The following is a 15613-nucleotide window of genomic DNA, read 5'->3' as shown; positions in this document are numbered from 1 at the left end:
TTGTTTATTTCAGGGTAGTTGTGTTTCTTTGGGCATTCAATTGAACCATGGCTTCGACAATGAAGAAGTGAGCTATGAGGAATGAAGTTGAGCAGTCAGAAAAAGCAAAATCTTTCCCAAAGTCTTTCAAATCAAATTGGTTAATCAATTATGGCTTTTCTGAATGGTTCTTCCAGTTTCAGATGACATTAGTAATGTTTGTAATTGTACTTTGAATGGAGGAAAAAGTGAAGTATAAAAGCATTCCTCTTCCAGAAAGCCTCAAGAAAACATAGAAGTCTTGCTTTGCAACTGCTGTATTTCAAACACATTCATACCAAAATTCCCACAGATGAAGCAGAAGTGATCCTTTTAGGTTTTGTTGCAGAATACAATATAGCATTCTCAGTGACTGATTACTTAATTCTTGTTATAAAAAGAGTAATCAATAATTCAAAAATATTAAGAGAATTGTGCAGGAAAAACTGTTCATCATTAATTAAGAATGTTATTGCTAAGATAGAAAATGATGACAAATAGAAAAAACTGAAAAAGTACACACATTTTCTGGGATAATCAAGGGAAACATGGACATTAGTGCAATTAAACAGTGTTTCGATAAAGTATTTTGATGGGAGTGGTGTTCTTTGTAATGAGCAATTATAGCATTTCTATTGATGCAATCAATTATTCAACAGTTGAAGTTAAAAATTCTGAAGCTTTCAAAAAATGTGTTTCAGAAAAGGGTGTGATATTCGAGAAAGGGGTCTCATTAAGTAACTAAAGCAAACATCATTCAAAAAAAGATACATGCAGTAGATGGTAGAAAATTTAATTTATTATTGCATGAAGTAATATATACAGGTACAATCAATAGATTCCAACTCTAGGATGGTTTATCCAGCAGTCACCCTAAACATGATTGTTGGAGGGACAATTACACAAAAATTATGATGACAACATATCAAAATCACGATAATACTAATCTGTACAAAAATCAAGAATACTTATTACAGAAAGAATTTCTTATCACTAATCCTTAATACTAAACTTACACTAAGAAAGGAAAATTAGAGATGAAGGGCAAGAAGTAGCAAAGATGGTGGATAGGATAGAACAAGCTACCTGGGTCATATGAATGTCTTTCTGGTGTTGTGAGGGGCCACATGGAAACTCCTTGCACACAATTCACATTTCCTTCTTTTCTCCGTCCAAGAGGGTTTTTATTTTATCCAAATTGTCGGTTGCTCATTTGAAACTCGCAACTCATCAAGTTGAATGTTGACTCTAACACACTAACTTTGGTCCAGGTTCTCACTCTTCACCCATCTCTTGGGTACTGGACGACTTTACATCTCTTCTTTTTCATCCTCTCTCTTCAAGAACCAGCTCAAAAAGTGACTTCCCTTTGCCTCATATGCCCTCAAATAACCTCATATTCATTATGCTGGTGATTCCAGGAAGTGGCCCCTCACCTCCAAGAAAGGAAGAATTAAGGAGATTAGAAAGTTCTAGAGGGTGGAAAAAACAAAGAACAGGGAAAATTGTAAGAAGAACAAAAGACAAAAGCAGACAATATGGTGTACAGCCACAAGGGCAATGATGATAAAGTCCCTAACTTTCAGGATCAAGGTGCAAGATCCAATACTTTGTCACCAGCAGTTGCTGGTTATAAGTGCTTTTTCTTTATGTCATTAAAACTTATCTGAAGAATTTTTTTTATGTCTGAAAAAAGATTTTCCAGCCTGATTCCAATTTCCATTGAGCATGATCATGCAAAGAAGCTAGATATGTCAGATAGTATCTTTGAACTTTTTTGTTGGAAAATCCAAAGATACATGTAGTTTGTCAACAAAAGAGGTGACAGAAATGATGAGTGAATGTTCCAGTTACTCCAGTCTCCAATAAAATAAGATTATTTAATTTTATATTCTTTTTAAAATTTGCAATTGTTCAATCAATTTTTACTTTTTGTAAAACATTTAAATAAAAATAGGCATTCCAATTTCCACCTAGTCCACTACAAATTTTCTGTATAGCTATACATGAAAATTTATTCTGAGATTTCAGATCTCAGTACAGGGAGAGTACTCATAATCATTTACTTCTGGCCCCACTAACTTTAAGTTATATCACTGGCCAGATCAACAAAAAATCCATTCCTACAGCACTTAATTTTGCTATTATTTCAGTTTTATACATTTGCAAATATTTGTAATCTTTATAAAAAATGTTTTATATACTCATTATTATACTTAATTTTAAATATTTTAAGATAACTTTTATTTTAGGAAAATTATCAAAGAGCATATTGTTATTGTTGCCAAATAATTAGTAAAAAGGAATGAGGACCAATACAAGCCACTGCTAGTAAGACTGAGACACTAAGTTACTTCATAAGATGGAGACGAGATTGAGACATTATTAAAACACAAGTCTTGTCTGGAGACTGTCTTGAAACTTAACATCGCTGATAAAGGGAATCCCTGTATCAAATCTAGGTATTGCAACAGATCCTACAAGTGTGAAGATCAGGCAGAATAACTCCTTGTATGCTCCCCAATCTCATTGCAATGCATTGTGTTTGCCATAGTTATTGCTTCAAAAGCATATGAAGCAGGGATGGGGTTGTTGGTGGAAAAACACGACTCTTGAGTCAGTATTTTTTTAAATTGAATCACATAAAACGTTTTGACTCCCAACTCAGACTCTCCATCCCTGATATGAAGAACTACTTATAAATCCAGAACTTGTGCAATCCTTTATGTTGTCATACACTGCCTATAGTCTAAAGGTAATGTGCAGAATTAGGGGAGGTTCAGGAAATATATGGATTTCATAGACAAAAGATGTTGAAGATAGCAAAACTTAGGTGACTTTCCTACCATCATTGTGTGATCAAATCTTTCAACAGTGGGATGTGTTGGAAACATTTTTGTTGGGCTTTAACAGATGATAGATGTGCTCAAAGTTGAAGAGATGCAAAAACCTGCAAAATTTTAAAATTTGCTTTGGATTATTTTAACAGGTTCAATTCTCTTTTTCAGTCGGAAACTGTTCTTATTCCTTGTTCATCAGTTAGGTGAAAAATGAAAGTTGATTTTGAAACAACTGTGTTTGGATTTCATTAAGGTTGAATTCGTCGAAAACCTAGAAAGAATCACTTTATTAAGCTCAGTATATTTTGAGCCTGAGTCTGAAGAATTCTTGAAAGGAAAAGCTGACAATGTAGTTCAGGAGGTAAGGATGGTGTGTTTGAAGTTTTACATTACAGCCTCACAAGGAATTGTTTGCAGACTATCACTCCAACACACATTGCTTTAAGAAGTAGGATTTATTGATCAAAGCATTATATTGGAGGGTAAACATTGTGACTATGTAAATGACTTTAAGTACCTTAAAAGTAGTCAAACCTGTCTATAATGGAATCCCATGGGACCGAGCAATTCTTCCCTAGCAGACAGGTTTCTGCTATATGCAGGTTACCTACTACAGGTATCCCTTGATTAATGTGGTAGCATCTAAGGATTAATTCGGTGGTACCTCAATATTCGACCGAACAATCACTACCCACTAAAACAAATTTTTCGTTAATAACCAATATTTTTATTTTAACTTTAATTTTGCCATCTGCAAAAAGTTTTCTATATCAAAAATGAATAACTAATTTAAAAATAAACTGAAACCTTAGAGCTACCTACTTTCATCAGAAAATTATACTCCATCCAGTTCATTTTCTTTCATTTAATGTGTCCCTGTGGCACTAGAGGCCTCTTTTAGTAGGGCCCATTATGGGTTCGGCCAGGCCCACAATGGGGCGACCGGGTGGTGAGGACGGGGCCCGACATATCCGAACGGACCACCCCCGAAAAATTCCTGGGGATTATTCGACCCGAATCGGATTCGATCCCGGGTCCCCCAGAGTCGTAGGCTGCCATCTTTACCGCATCGGCCAATCTTCCACAGAAACTAAACTGAAACCTTTAGAGCTACCTACTTTCATCAGAAAATTATACTCCATCCAGTTCATTTTCTTTCATTTAATGTGTCCAGAATACAATCATTGTGTTTTACAACCATTTCAAGTGGATGAAGTGTTTCAGTAATATATGTCTGTGACACTAAGATTTATTGCAAATTCACACATTGTTATTTGTTGACTGTTAACATTTCTTCCCACAATTTCTCTTTGTCAACAGCTTTTGGGCAACTTGTATGTTTTGTATCCTTTAGTTCAAAATTTCCCAAATGAAATTTTCAAAACCACATTTGACACATCTGACATTTAGGAGCATCTTTCCCATACACACTAAGAGTATTTTTCACTCTTTGTATGGCATTAAATCCTTTACAAAACATTAAAAGCAGCTGTTAAAAATACACAAAAAACTTTTTGTTGGGTGTGGTTAAGGATACTGAATTTTCTGTTATATGGCCCAGTTTTCCTTTCCGTTTCTGCCTCAGACAGATTCCACTGTATACAGGTTAATAATTTGATTTTTGCAGAAAATTCAAGGGACCGAAGAAATCTTCTGTTAATGGCCATATACAGGTTCCATTATAGACAGGTTTGACTGTATTTTCAAAGATGATATTGATGTATTTGCTAGTCCGTTTCTTGGTATTCAGAAAAGAAGAGCCAAATCTGAATGAAATATAGGGACACACTAAAGAAACAGATTTTACGGAGAAACCACATTTGCAGTATTGAATGCCATGTGTTTTATCAAGTGTTCCTCTCAGTGTAAGCATGAGGCTTACAGTTTTGATGTGACATAACAACACTTATGTTTATTTACAGATAATATGTATAAAACTAATTGGGATGTGGTGTGTTCAAGATCTAGTCTGGCTACTGAAGTACAAAGTGTTTTAAATTCCGAGTGATGATTAAATTGCACAATTGTTAAAATGTGAAATATTTGCAAGTGCCAAATGACTGAAATTCTGTGATATATTACAGTTTATACTGGTTTTTATGGTTTAAGTCGGTCGCAAGCAACCCATGACCCTCTGGCCACATATGGCTTGCAAGATCCTAATACCTAATATGTGGCTCCGAGGGCATTGGCAACGTGATTTTATTTTCCCATTTTATGTCTTGTGACATTATGCAATCTAATTATGCTGATATTTGTGACAAAGAATATTCAAACTAAACTTGACCAATGAAGAGATTAGAGATATATAGTTTATTCTTGTTTGCATATCATTTTAATATTAATATTTAGTGTATGGCCATTACAGGTATGTCGGTTCTCGTGCAGTCCGTCAGAAGCCCACAAAGTTCTCTCGTGTCCATCATCCAGAAAAGGTTGCTCGTCTTTGATTTAAATAATACTCACAAAATCATAAATTATGAAATAACGTTTAATACAGCATTTTTATATGTTTCATAAAGAATTTTTTAGGTCTCTAAAGTGTGGCTTTTGATAAGTATCAAGAGAACCTTTTCATATAAAGACACTAAATCAGGGATGGCAACCTTTTTCTACGTAAGGGCCGCATTTCAAAACTTTTGAACTGACGCGGGCCACACACAAGAGAAAAGAGGGGGGAACTGTCGGTAAATCACAATTCTTTATTCATATATAATTATAAATTAGCATAGGTATACTTAATATAGCTTCTGGCACTGATCTAAACGTAATATATCAGAAATATTTGGTTAAATATCAGTCACTGCTAGTTTTAAATTAGTTTCGATGTAGCTGTTAGCCGGTTTCTTGTTTTAATTTTTACTAAATTCATTGCGAAAAAAACTTTTCACAAATATAAGTTGTAGAAAATAATGTTTGAATTTTTGTTGAATATATCATTAAGCTGGGAAATTGATATATTTATTCACGTTTTACGCCATGCGGGCCGCAAAAAATATTACTGCAGGCCGCATGCGGCCCGAGGGCCGCGGGTTGCCCATCCCTGCACTAAATAATAATATGCTCCCAAAAATTTGGCATCATAATTTGGCAATTTTGGTACTCGTACCTAAAAAGGTTGAGAGTTTGAGTATTCCGTCCTCAACTGGATTTAAAATTAACTTAAAACATTTTAGCTGTAATAAAATTTACAAACAATGTTAATATTAATGTTTATTAAACATAATATTATTTACAAAGATAAATTATCACAAATTACAAATTTAAACAGATGGATTGACAGATTTATTTTAAAGTTTGAATGTACAAGATGTTGAAAAATATATAAATATAAATTAATAAGACTACTTCAGAATATGAATGTACTATCCAAATCTTTTGGAATATTCATCATTTTATGAATTCTGGTTAAAGATTAAAAAATTAATATTAGTAATATCAGTACCATTGGAAACAATTTAAAATAAATGTACAATAGATGAGTTCTGTTTGAAAACGGATGAAATTTGACAGAGTATTTCCAAATAAAACTTCAATCGTTAAGTTTCTTACATTTGAGTATTTTTACGTTTTGCCCTGAGATGGAGAGATGGCATTAAGAATAATATATAGAAATTTCAAAACATATTATATTTAGACTGTAGAAAATGAATAAAATTCATAGAAAATTTCTATTACAATAACCACAAAAATCTATCGTTAACGAGTTAAAATTATCGACGTACATATGATACACACGAGTTCGCGGAGATTTTTAAATTTTTTACGCAATGGGTTATTTGCAATTTTTCCGAGCGGCTTCAGGTTGGACGTACGAACGTGCCAAAATGACGCGGACTTCGCGTCCGACGGACAAAAATTATTTACACGCAGAATTCTCGAGGAATGGGATGCAATACGCTCGATTTTGTATTTGCATCTATGGAAGAAGGTCGTGTTCTACATTTAAATAGCTGCAGTGAAAATATTTTGCATACTGTAAATATTTATAGGGGAATGTATGATACATGGAGGGATAAACAACTCAAACTTTGATCACAATTTGATATATTTTTTTTTTAACATCAAAATATTTACGATGATTGTCTTAATAACAAGTGAAAAACAAACTCGTGTGACTAACGTGACAATCGTACGACATTCAACACGCACAAATAGGCATCGAATTCTATCACTTAGACAATTGCAATTTTCAAAACAAAAATTGAATTAAGCATAAAAATTGTATTTTTTCATACATAAATATGATATTTGAAAAATGCAGCACCTAATTACACATATTTACAAAACTTGCATTAGCGATCGTAAATTTGTAAATGCTCAGAAAGCAATCTTATTATCGATATAATATTAGCACGACAAAGATGCGCAATTTGACATTCGCCCCAAAGAATTTTTTAATGATTTTATATCAATAATTTATTAAATTGTTAATTGTCGTCCATTTGTATTGCATCAAAATAAGTCGAGTTTTTAAGCATTTATCACATGACCCTATTAACTGTTATAACTTAAAAGCGAATTGTGTAAAGTTTGTAAAAGATCTAATCCTAAACATAGTAATATGTTACATCGAGATTAAAAAAGAAATTCTATATATATTTGGCTATATTTATACAATTTTATGTTAAGATCCACAATATATCATCTAACATTCAAACCGAAATAAAATTATTATATATTTTTTTTAATGATGAAAAACAGTTTAAGTAATTTTAAATATTACATCAATATATCCTGAAGCATACAAATTTTATATGTTGTATACAATTAAAATATAAGATATTTAGAAACCGTATAAAGTGAGCACCTTGTTGAACTGTTAAACTAACGGGAAGAATGAGTAATTATAAAAGTAGATTTCGATAATGGATATTGCATAGAGAGCTTATGCACGCATCTCCAAAATTGTGAAACTCCACATTATTATACATTTCTTTGGACCCTTTTGTTTGTAGTGATGTTAACAAACACGTTATTTACATTACTAATAATTCTTAAAATCACTAAGTGATACATTTAATGGAATATAAGTCACAGTGTTGTACTGTTATTGGATTTATTTTATTGTACCAAGACGAGTCGTATTTTTTCCAAAACGAATAAAAATAAATATAAGTATATATCTATATTGGCACAATAATTGCTGATATAAATAAATCTTTAAATTAAATATTCAAAATTCCCATTACTCACATTTTTATATATATATATATATATATATATATATATATCATAAAAAAGTTAAAACTATAAATTATGAAAATGTTTGAATTTCAAAACAGTCATTTAAAAATTATGAAATTTTTAAATATTTTCTAATGCGATAGTAGATTGTCTGTGACAATTATATTTGTATTACGATCTGTGTGGAATGTTAGGCGCCGCCGCGCAGAACGCAAAAGAAATAAAATGAAGGTCGTTCAGGTCGAGCAAAGTCTTTTTCCGCCATTAGAAGTAATGTCTCGAATGGCCTGAAGTAATCTTTTGATGTGTCCCACTTTTGTTACTCCAAGTTCCTGAAATTTATAAAGTAAGATAGTCAATAAATTTCTTAACAAATTTTTCTTATAAAAATATATTTATAAACTGTTCATCTTCAGTGAATAAATGTTTAAAATTGTCTATTTAATGAAGAATGAATAGCATTGATATTTTGAATTTAGTATAAACATATGTAAATGCTATTTAATTTATGAATGGAATAACAAATAGCATTCCAAGCCTTAGTTGCAAAGTCACTTTTATCTTAATTCTCAATGTTGAACATTTATACACAAACTGTTATTAGAAGCGTGTAATTGCATATGTGAGAGTCCGCTGGAGAGAGACTAGTGCTCGAATCACCCTTGTAGTGGCTTCGGACCAGTGAGACCCAATCAACTATCAGTGGATGACCATCAAGTGGACGAGTATTTAAGAGGGTCTTATCATGAGTAGGTTTGTCAATAGGAGTCCTGCCTATAGTAAATCTGACCCAAGCCCTGGTTAATAATTAACAAACAAAAGTTTAATGAATAAAATAAAGGAATACCATATCTCTATATCGATATCTAACTACATACACCTCTAAATACCAAGAGAGAGAGTTTACAATTCATTATATAATACCTCTAGTTGACCAATGTCTGTATATGCAGGGAGTTGCTTTCAGAGTGGACTGGAGATGGAGGTGGGCTGGGAGAGGAACGACGGATGGGAGCCTGGTTTGCCGGCTTCTATGGGAGAGTCTGCTTTGAGACAAGTGTGTTAGCCCCTCATATCCTTAAATCCCCTCCAATCGGGGTTTAGAATTTTTATCATATGACAGGATACATTGATGAGTCAAGCTACCAGATGATCAACAAAAATTGTGATAACATCTTGCCAAAGGAAGTTGACAGTCAAGAATGGAATGGAAATTTTTTCCCTTTTCTCAAACTTTTCCCTCAAAATTATAAAAATGTGGCATTTTTAACACAAAAATATTAATATTTGAGTTTTTGAATAAAACAAAATGTTAAGTGGGTATAAAAGTGAAAAAAGTATACTCGTGTTTTGAAGCAGTGACCATTTTCTTGTTTTTATCTTACTGTTAGGTAGACTGGAACCTGCTTAAGCCAGAAAGTTTATTGAGTCCCATGCAATTCTAACTTTCATGGATTTTGCTGCACTGATATAAAACCAATAAAAATTTATATTGATTTTAGAAAGCTTGATCATTCCATTAAAGAATTTAAATCACACTGATTTCTAGGTATTTTTCCATATGCAACAGTTTGCCTGAATTTGTAAGAATTATAACATTTGATACTGCCAAATTTTTTGACAAGCATTATTACTTTAATAAATTAGAAAATATTCATCAATCTGCTTTTACTGATACATAATTTATAAGGTTCTATTTATGAAATAACTGATTCATTTATTAATAAATTTCTATGAAATATATATATCATATAAAATTTAAAATTCCAAAACTGTGTATAAAATTCTGGTCGATGATACAAAAAAATTGCATATAGAGAACTCTTAAAATTAAACTTGATGTCATTGGTATCCTTACCTTTAGATCTCGTCTTTCCAAATGTAGCAATTCAGATCCTCGTATATCGTGCTTTATAAAATTTTCTTTATATTCTGCCATTTGGATATTTTCCAACCATAATGCAACTTCTTCCGTACCCCAAGACGATATGGAGGATAAGATATTAATTCTCTGTTCTGTTGGCGTTCCGCATCCCGATCCTTCGCAAAAGCCACCTCCATGCTTTGAAATTCCACTTTTGCTGCTTTGTGCCGATGAACCGACTTTATAAGTTTTTGATTGTTTCTTGAATTTCAATCTGAATAGGCTTCGATAATGACGTTTCTGTTCTTGCTGTGAGTTGAGGTAAGAAGACAGATTCATATTTTTTTCAAAAATTTATTAGATAAATTAGGATCAAGGGTTATTTCCATGCATCACATGCAATTGTAAGTAATTTTAGTAATATTTCTAAGTAGTAAAATTGGATTGATAAACAAATTGCCATAAATTCCCAATTTGTAAATTTTCATGCATTATTTTCAAAATTTAATTCTTTTTTAGTAAAATTATAAATTCTTCAAATATTGACTTACTTCTTCTTCAGACTGATGAAAATAAATAATTCCTTGTGATTCAATACACTTTTTCAATTCCAATTCTGCTTGATTTAAAACTGTGTTAAAACGTTCTTCTAAATCTGGTCTTAATTGCTGTTAGTTGAAAAAAAAATTTAGCATTAATTCATTCATTTTCATTTTTAAATATTCCATTATAAATGTAAATCAAAACTTTTTTTATCTAAGCATTTAAATTCCTTCTCATTTCAAACAAGTGGAGGAAATTAATTTTTATTTAAACATATTTTTCATTATTTTGGAGTAAAAAGTTATAAAACGTACTTACATTTTAACACTAAAAACAATATTACTTACTCATATTTATTTAATACTGAACATAAAAATATAACAAAATACTTTCAATAAGTCATCATCTTTAGGTGAACAGAATACTTGTTTGACAAGTTCTTGCAACTTAGTTATAATGGGTGTCCAGAACAAATCCACAAAAAGTATCTCAGGCTGTAACTAATGGACAAGAATTTTTAAGGTTAATGTTACCCTAGGTAGACAAAATGGCGGCTCGTCTCTGACTCCAGCATACAGAAGCGAGGAAACAGTGGGGATGCACATTTTCTAAACCTAACCTATTCTAATAAATTATCATAATTATTAGCAACTAAATTATTAGAATAGGTTAGGTTTAGAAAACGTGTCTCCACTGTTTCCACGCTTCTGTATGCTGGAGTCAGAGACGAGCCGCCATTTTGTATACCTAGGGTAACATTAACCATTTTTAATTATACTACATGTGCTATAATTTGAAAGTGTGTGGAATGCTGTAGAACATCCTAGAATCTTTTTCAGAATTTTACTTTCTACTTCTTTCAAAATGATAATGAAAGATGCTTTATGTATAAAAGTGTACAACTTTTTTCCTAAAGTTTACCATAATGTTTTATTTAAACTATTTTGCAAATAAAGGAATTTTAAAATGAATAATATATATTGCATTCTGTAATAATTTCAAGAATAGATTACCACCACAGAGAAGAAACAGGTCTGATAGAAAAGTGAAAATTCTAATGAAAGCCAAATTGGAAGGATTGAAGAGTGTCTTTGAAGACAACAACAAGATTTCAATTCAATTTTTAGCCTTGAAACTGAAAATTTCATGTAGTTGTCTTCATGAGGCTTTGAAAACAAAAAAAACACATTGTCTATTTCTTTCAATATCTAATGGACACACAAAGATGAAATGCAGTAGGCTACTGCAACTTTGAAGAACTTTTCAAAAGTTCTCTGAATTTTAGATAATGAATCTTACTTTGTCCTCTCACATTCAATGATATATCCTCTACACATACCAACGTAAAGTTTTCCAAGAAAAAAAGAGATTTGAGGGCAAAGTTTTGGTTTGGATTGCAATGGGATCAAAAGGATTGAGTCAAGTTTTAACCAGAAAATCAAGTTTTGCTATCAATGCCCAGTGATATTTAAGTGAGTGTATGACATTGCCTCATTTTTTTATATTTGAAAGAACTATTCTCAGGCAGAAAATATCTTCTGGCCAGATAAAGCAAGTTTCCACTACACCAGAACCATACTAGATTACCTTCAACAAATAAACATCACATTTTTCTGGGAAAGTTATGCATGTTTAAGAAACACTAAGACACATTAACATTGTTAGGACACATTAGCAAGTTAGGGTTGCCAACATTTGCCAACTACTGGCCTGGAGAATTGCCCCCAAAATAAACAGTTAATATAATTGTTGAATAAATAAAATATTGTATCATATACGAGTACAGTATATATATTTATATATAGTATTACACAGTTAACAATTCAACATTATTTTATATAGTAAGTATAATTGTAATGCTTTTTATTTCTTAAAATAAGAAATAAAGAAGCATTACAATTATAACTGTTGGTGACGGCGCGAAAGGAAGAAAGGACAAAAGACATTACGAAGAATATTATCATTCTATCAAGACAGTTGCAAGACACTAGAAGACTGTTGCCATTTACAATTTCAAGTTTTGGCAGCCTAGAATTTATTACAATATTCACTTCAAAATAGCTAAATAGACCAGTAAAAATCGGTAATTTAATTGTTTTTCACATGCAATCTTTAATAAGAAAATATACCAGAATCCGAAATGGCTTTTTCACCGTTCTGAAGCCATATAATTTTACAGTTGTGGATTAATAACAGGATAAACTACTATTATGTAATAGTTTTTAATTTTAATAATTCAGCGCTTATCGTAATGATGATTTCGTATGCAAATTTTCAACAAAAGTTTTCAATCTGGAAATATGAGGAATAATGTGAATGTTACAGAATAATTAACAAACCAATTTTAAATTTTAATATTAAAGAATAATAAGTAAAACATTGATATTCCTGGTGAAATTACTAGTAAAACTGGAGACTGGATAAATGTCACCAAAACTGGACTCTCCAGGCAAAAATGACACGGTTGGTAACCCTATAGCAAGTTAAAATTTTTTGTGGTACCATCTGTTATGAGATAATAATATAAAAATGATCATAAAAAGTCAGAAAAACCTTAATTTCAAGGGTAGGAATGAGTTGTATTTCTAAAAATATTATTGTAAATATTAATGATGAGTAAAATTTTCATTAAGTCCATATGACACATTCTCCCCTCAACCTTTAACTACCAAAATTTAATAGCACCAATACCTGTTATGTACAAGTTACTGTGCCAAATTTTGTTTCTTAACCTTTATCATATCATGAGATAGACACCAATACACACACATATCCTGGGTATCAATTTTTTGGATTTATTGATCTCAAAACATCAAGTAAAATAAATTTGGTAACTCACGCCAAGTTTTAACTGGGTTCTGGTAGAGAAACTTCACTAACTTCGGCGTTAAACTATTTCTTTTTTTATTATCACAAGCACTTTCGACGAGTTTATAATCGTCGTCTTCAGGTGAAACGAATTATTTTAAAAAACGAACGTGCAGAATGTTCTAAGGAGAACAGAATTTTTGAATTCAAAAACAGGCATCCGGTAATTCCGTTACGAACGCGCAAAAAAGATGTTGGCATGTTCGAAAATCATAAATCTATGGTGCGGGCGGCGCATGCGTGGAACTGACACCACGATGGCGATACGATGTTAGGCGCGTTTCGTTGTTTAAGTGCCGATATAATGCTACCACACTCCGGGTAGATCTAGAGTGGGGATATTACATGCTTCCGTAGTGGCTATGAGAAGCGCTTCCCAGATGAGTACAAGCCTTCGATTGCTGCAACACTTTATTATTTCCGTTCTGGACCACGGGGTTGTAGCCTTGCTCGAGAACTTTTTTAGCGAGCTCTGTGGTATATTTTCCTTTTGCTACATCATCCTGATGCTCTGCTAGACAGGAGGCGAGCATTCTTGTTGTTGCTCCTATGTATCTTGTGCTAGCTCCCGTTTCCGGATTTTCTAGGTGTATTGCGTAGACGCCTGATTTTTCTAAAGTAGTTAGCTTGTCACAATCATTACAGATGCACCTACGTAGGTTTGGTAGAGGGGTTATAGGTAGATTGTAGTTGTACCGCCGAAAGATGCGACTGACACGTATAGAGGGTGGTCCAAGATACAGCAATGGAATCTGAATCGTGGATGTTTTTTCTTTTTTGTGCAGCGTGGTACGTGGGAATAGGGACTCCTTTACCTTGCGGAGTACATGCTCGTATTTGCCACGCGTGAATCCTGCACAAGATACCACTAGTCTGACGATGTCTAATTCACTTTTTATTGCTATCTGCGTCGACAGAAGTAATAGCGCCCTTCTAACAAGTGCAGCAATGGCGGCATTGATATATTTCGACGGTTGGAAAGCATCTGCTGGGATAATAGACGGTAACTCGTTAGATTTGTGATGAACTGCAAACTGCGGCTCCTCAACCGACTTTTTTATGCACAAATCCAAGAATGTTATTGATTCATCCTGCTCTTTCTCCCAGGTGAAACTGATCGTGGGGTATATGCTTGCTAGTTGCTGCACAAATTTGAAAAATTCCTCCTCTGTATTCTCCCATATTATTAAGATATCGTCGACATAGCGCAGATACAGTGACGGATAACTGACGGCAAGAGGGGAGTGGAAGATTCTACGCTCGATTTCTCTCATAATGAGCTCAGCTAAGACTGCAGATAGCGGGGAGCCCATAGGAACTCCTTGCCTTTGCAAGTAGATGTTCTTGTTGAAAAGCACAACTATTTCCTTTTCAACATGTGCGATATGCGCGATAGTCATAAGCCTAACATTAATTCCTCAATTCTTTGTTCTTTATTTCCCCTATTTCTAGATCTTTCGATTTTTCACTTTCCTTGCGGGTGGGGCAGTCCTGTTCCAGGAATTAAGGGGAAAGACAAATAGAGTGAAAAGACCCTGAGGCACGTAGAACGGGAGTAATGGTCATTTTTGGTAAGGAGCTGAGACAGAGCAGACTGCGGCAGAGAATCCGAATGGTTCGTTCAGCAGAACGGAGATAGGACTGGGATCGTCTGCGAGAGAAAAGAAAGAACTCCATGTGCCAAGACCGAGTGCAAGGAACTCTTTGAATATCCTCGGATTATTGACTGGAAAAGAAGAAATATAGTAGCCAGCAACTTGAACATAATTCCCCGACCCGAAGACATATCATTATCCTGGGTACCCCCTATACTTTCCTCCTTATACTTCTATATATCTATTTATCTTTTCTTTTTCCTCTCTATAGTTTATAAGTTAGTTTTTAGTCTTAGTTTATAATATTTCAGATAATATTTCATTGTAACTCATTATCATTGAGTCGTGTTTCTTTTGTGTGATACCACGTGTTTTCTCTTTGTCTACCCCCTCCTTCGTCTACACGTGTGCGAGGTTCCGAGTTGGAGTCCTAAAAGAATCCTGCATATCATAACGTGAGAAGGGGAAAAGTGTTTTGTTAAAATTATTTTTATTTTTATAGAAAAAAAGACAAAGTTTTGTTTTAATCGTATTTCCTGTCCTTTCGTTGGCCATGCACTCGCGCGATCTAACACCAGAAATTAGGCCAATTGAGGATTTTTGGGCAATTCTCAAGGCAGCCATTTATGAAAAGAGGTAAAAGACAAAAACAAGGATTATCTCTATAGAACATACTGTATGCAATTGATCAGCTGATC

General features: G+C 33.1%; 1 protein-coding gene across 2 annotated transcripts in view; it reads right to left on the bottom strand.

Annotated features, from left to right (window-relative positions):
- Window positions 1-6056: 6056 nt before the first annotated feature.
- LOC136989035 (diacylglycerol kinase delta) overlaps window positions 6057-15613 on the bottom strand; it is a 134785-nt gene continuing 125228 nt past the window's right edge. For both annotated transcript variants that reach the window (XM_067287083.1, XM_067287082.1), the window contains 3 exons: window positions 10461-10577; window positions 9904-10218; window positions 6057-8377 (listed from right to left, as the gene is read on the bottom strand). In XM_067287083.1, the coding sequence (XP_067143184.1) occupies window positions 8282-8377; window positions 9904-10218; window positions 10461-10577 (528 nt within the window). In that variant the 3' untranslated portion in view covers window positions 6057-8281. The remainder of the gene's footprint in view (window positions 8378-9903; window positions 10219-10460; window positions 10578-15613) is intronic.

The sequence above is a fragment of the Centruroides vittatus genome, unplaced genomic scaffold, assembly GCF_030686945.1.
Source record: "Centruroides vittatus isolate TY-2023 unplaced genomic scaffold, ASM3068694v2 scaffold_435, whole genome shotgun sequence".
Classification (NCBI taxonomy): domain Eukaryota; kingdom Metazoa; phylum Arthropoda; class Arachnida; order Scorpiones; family Buthidae; genus Centruroides; species Centruroides vittatus.
This window is presented reverse-complemented; position numbering and strand designations above follow the sequence as displayed.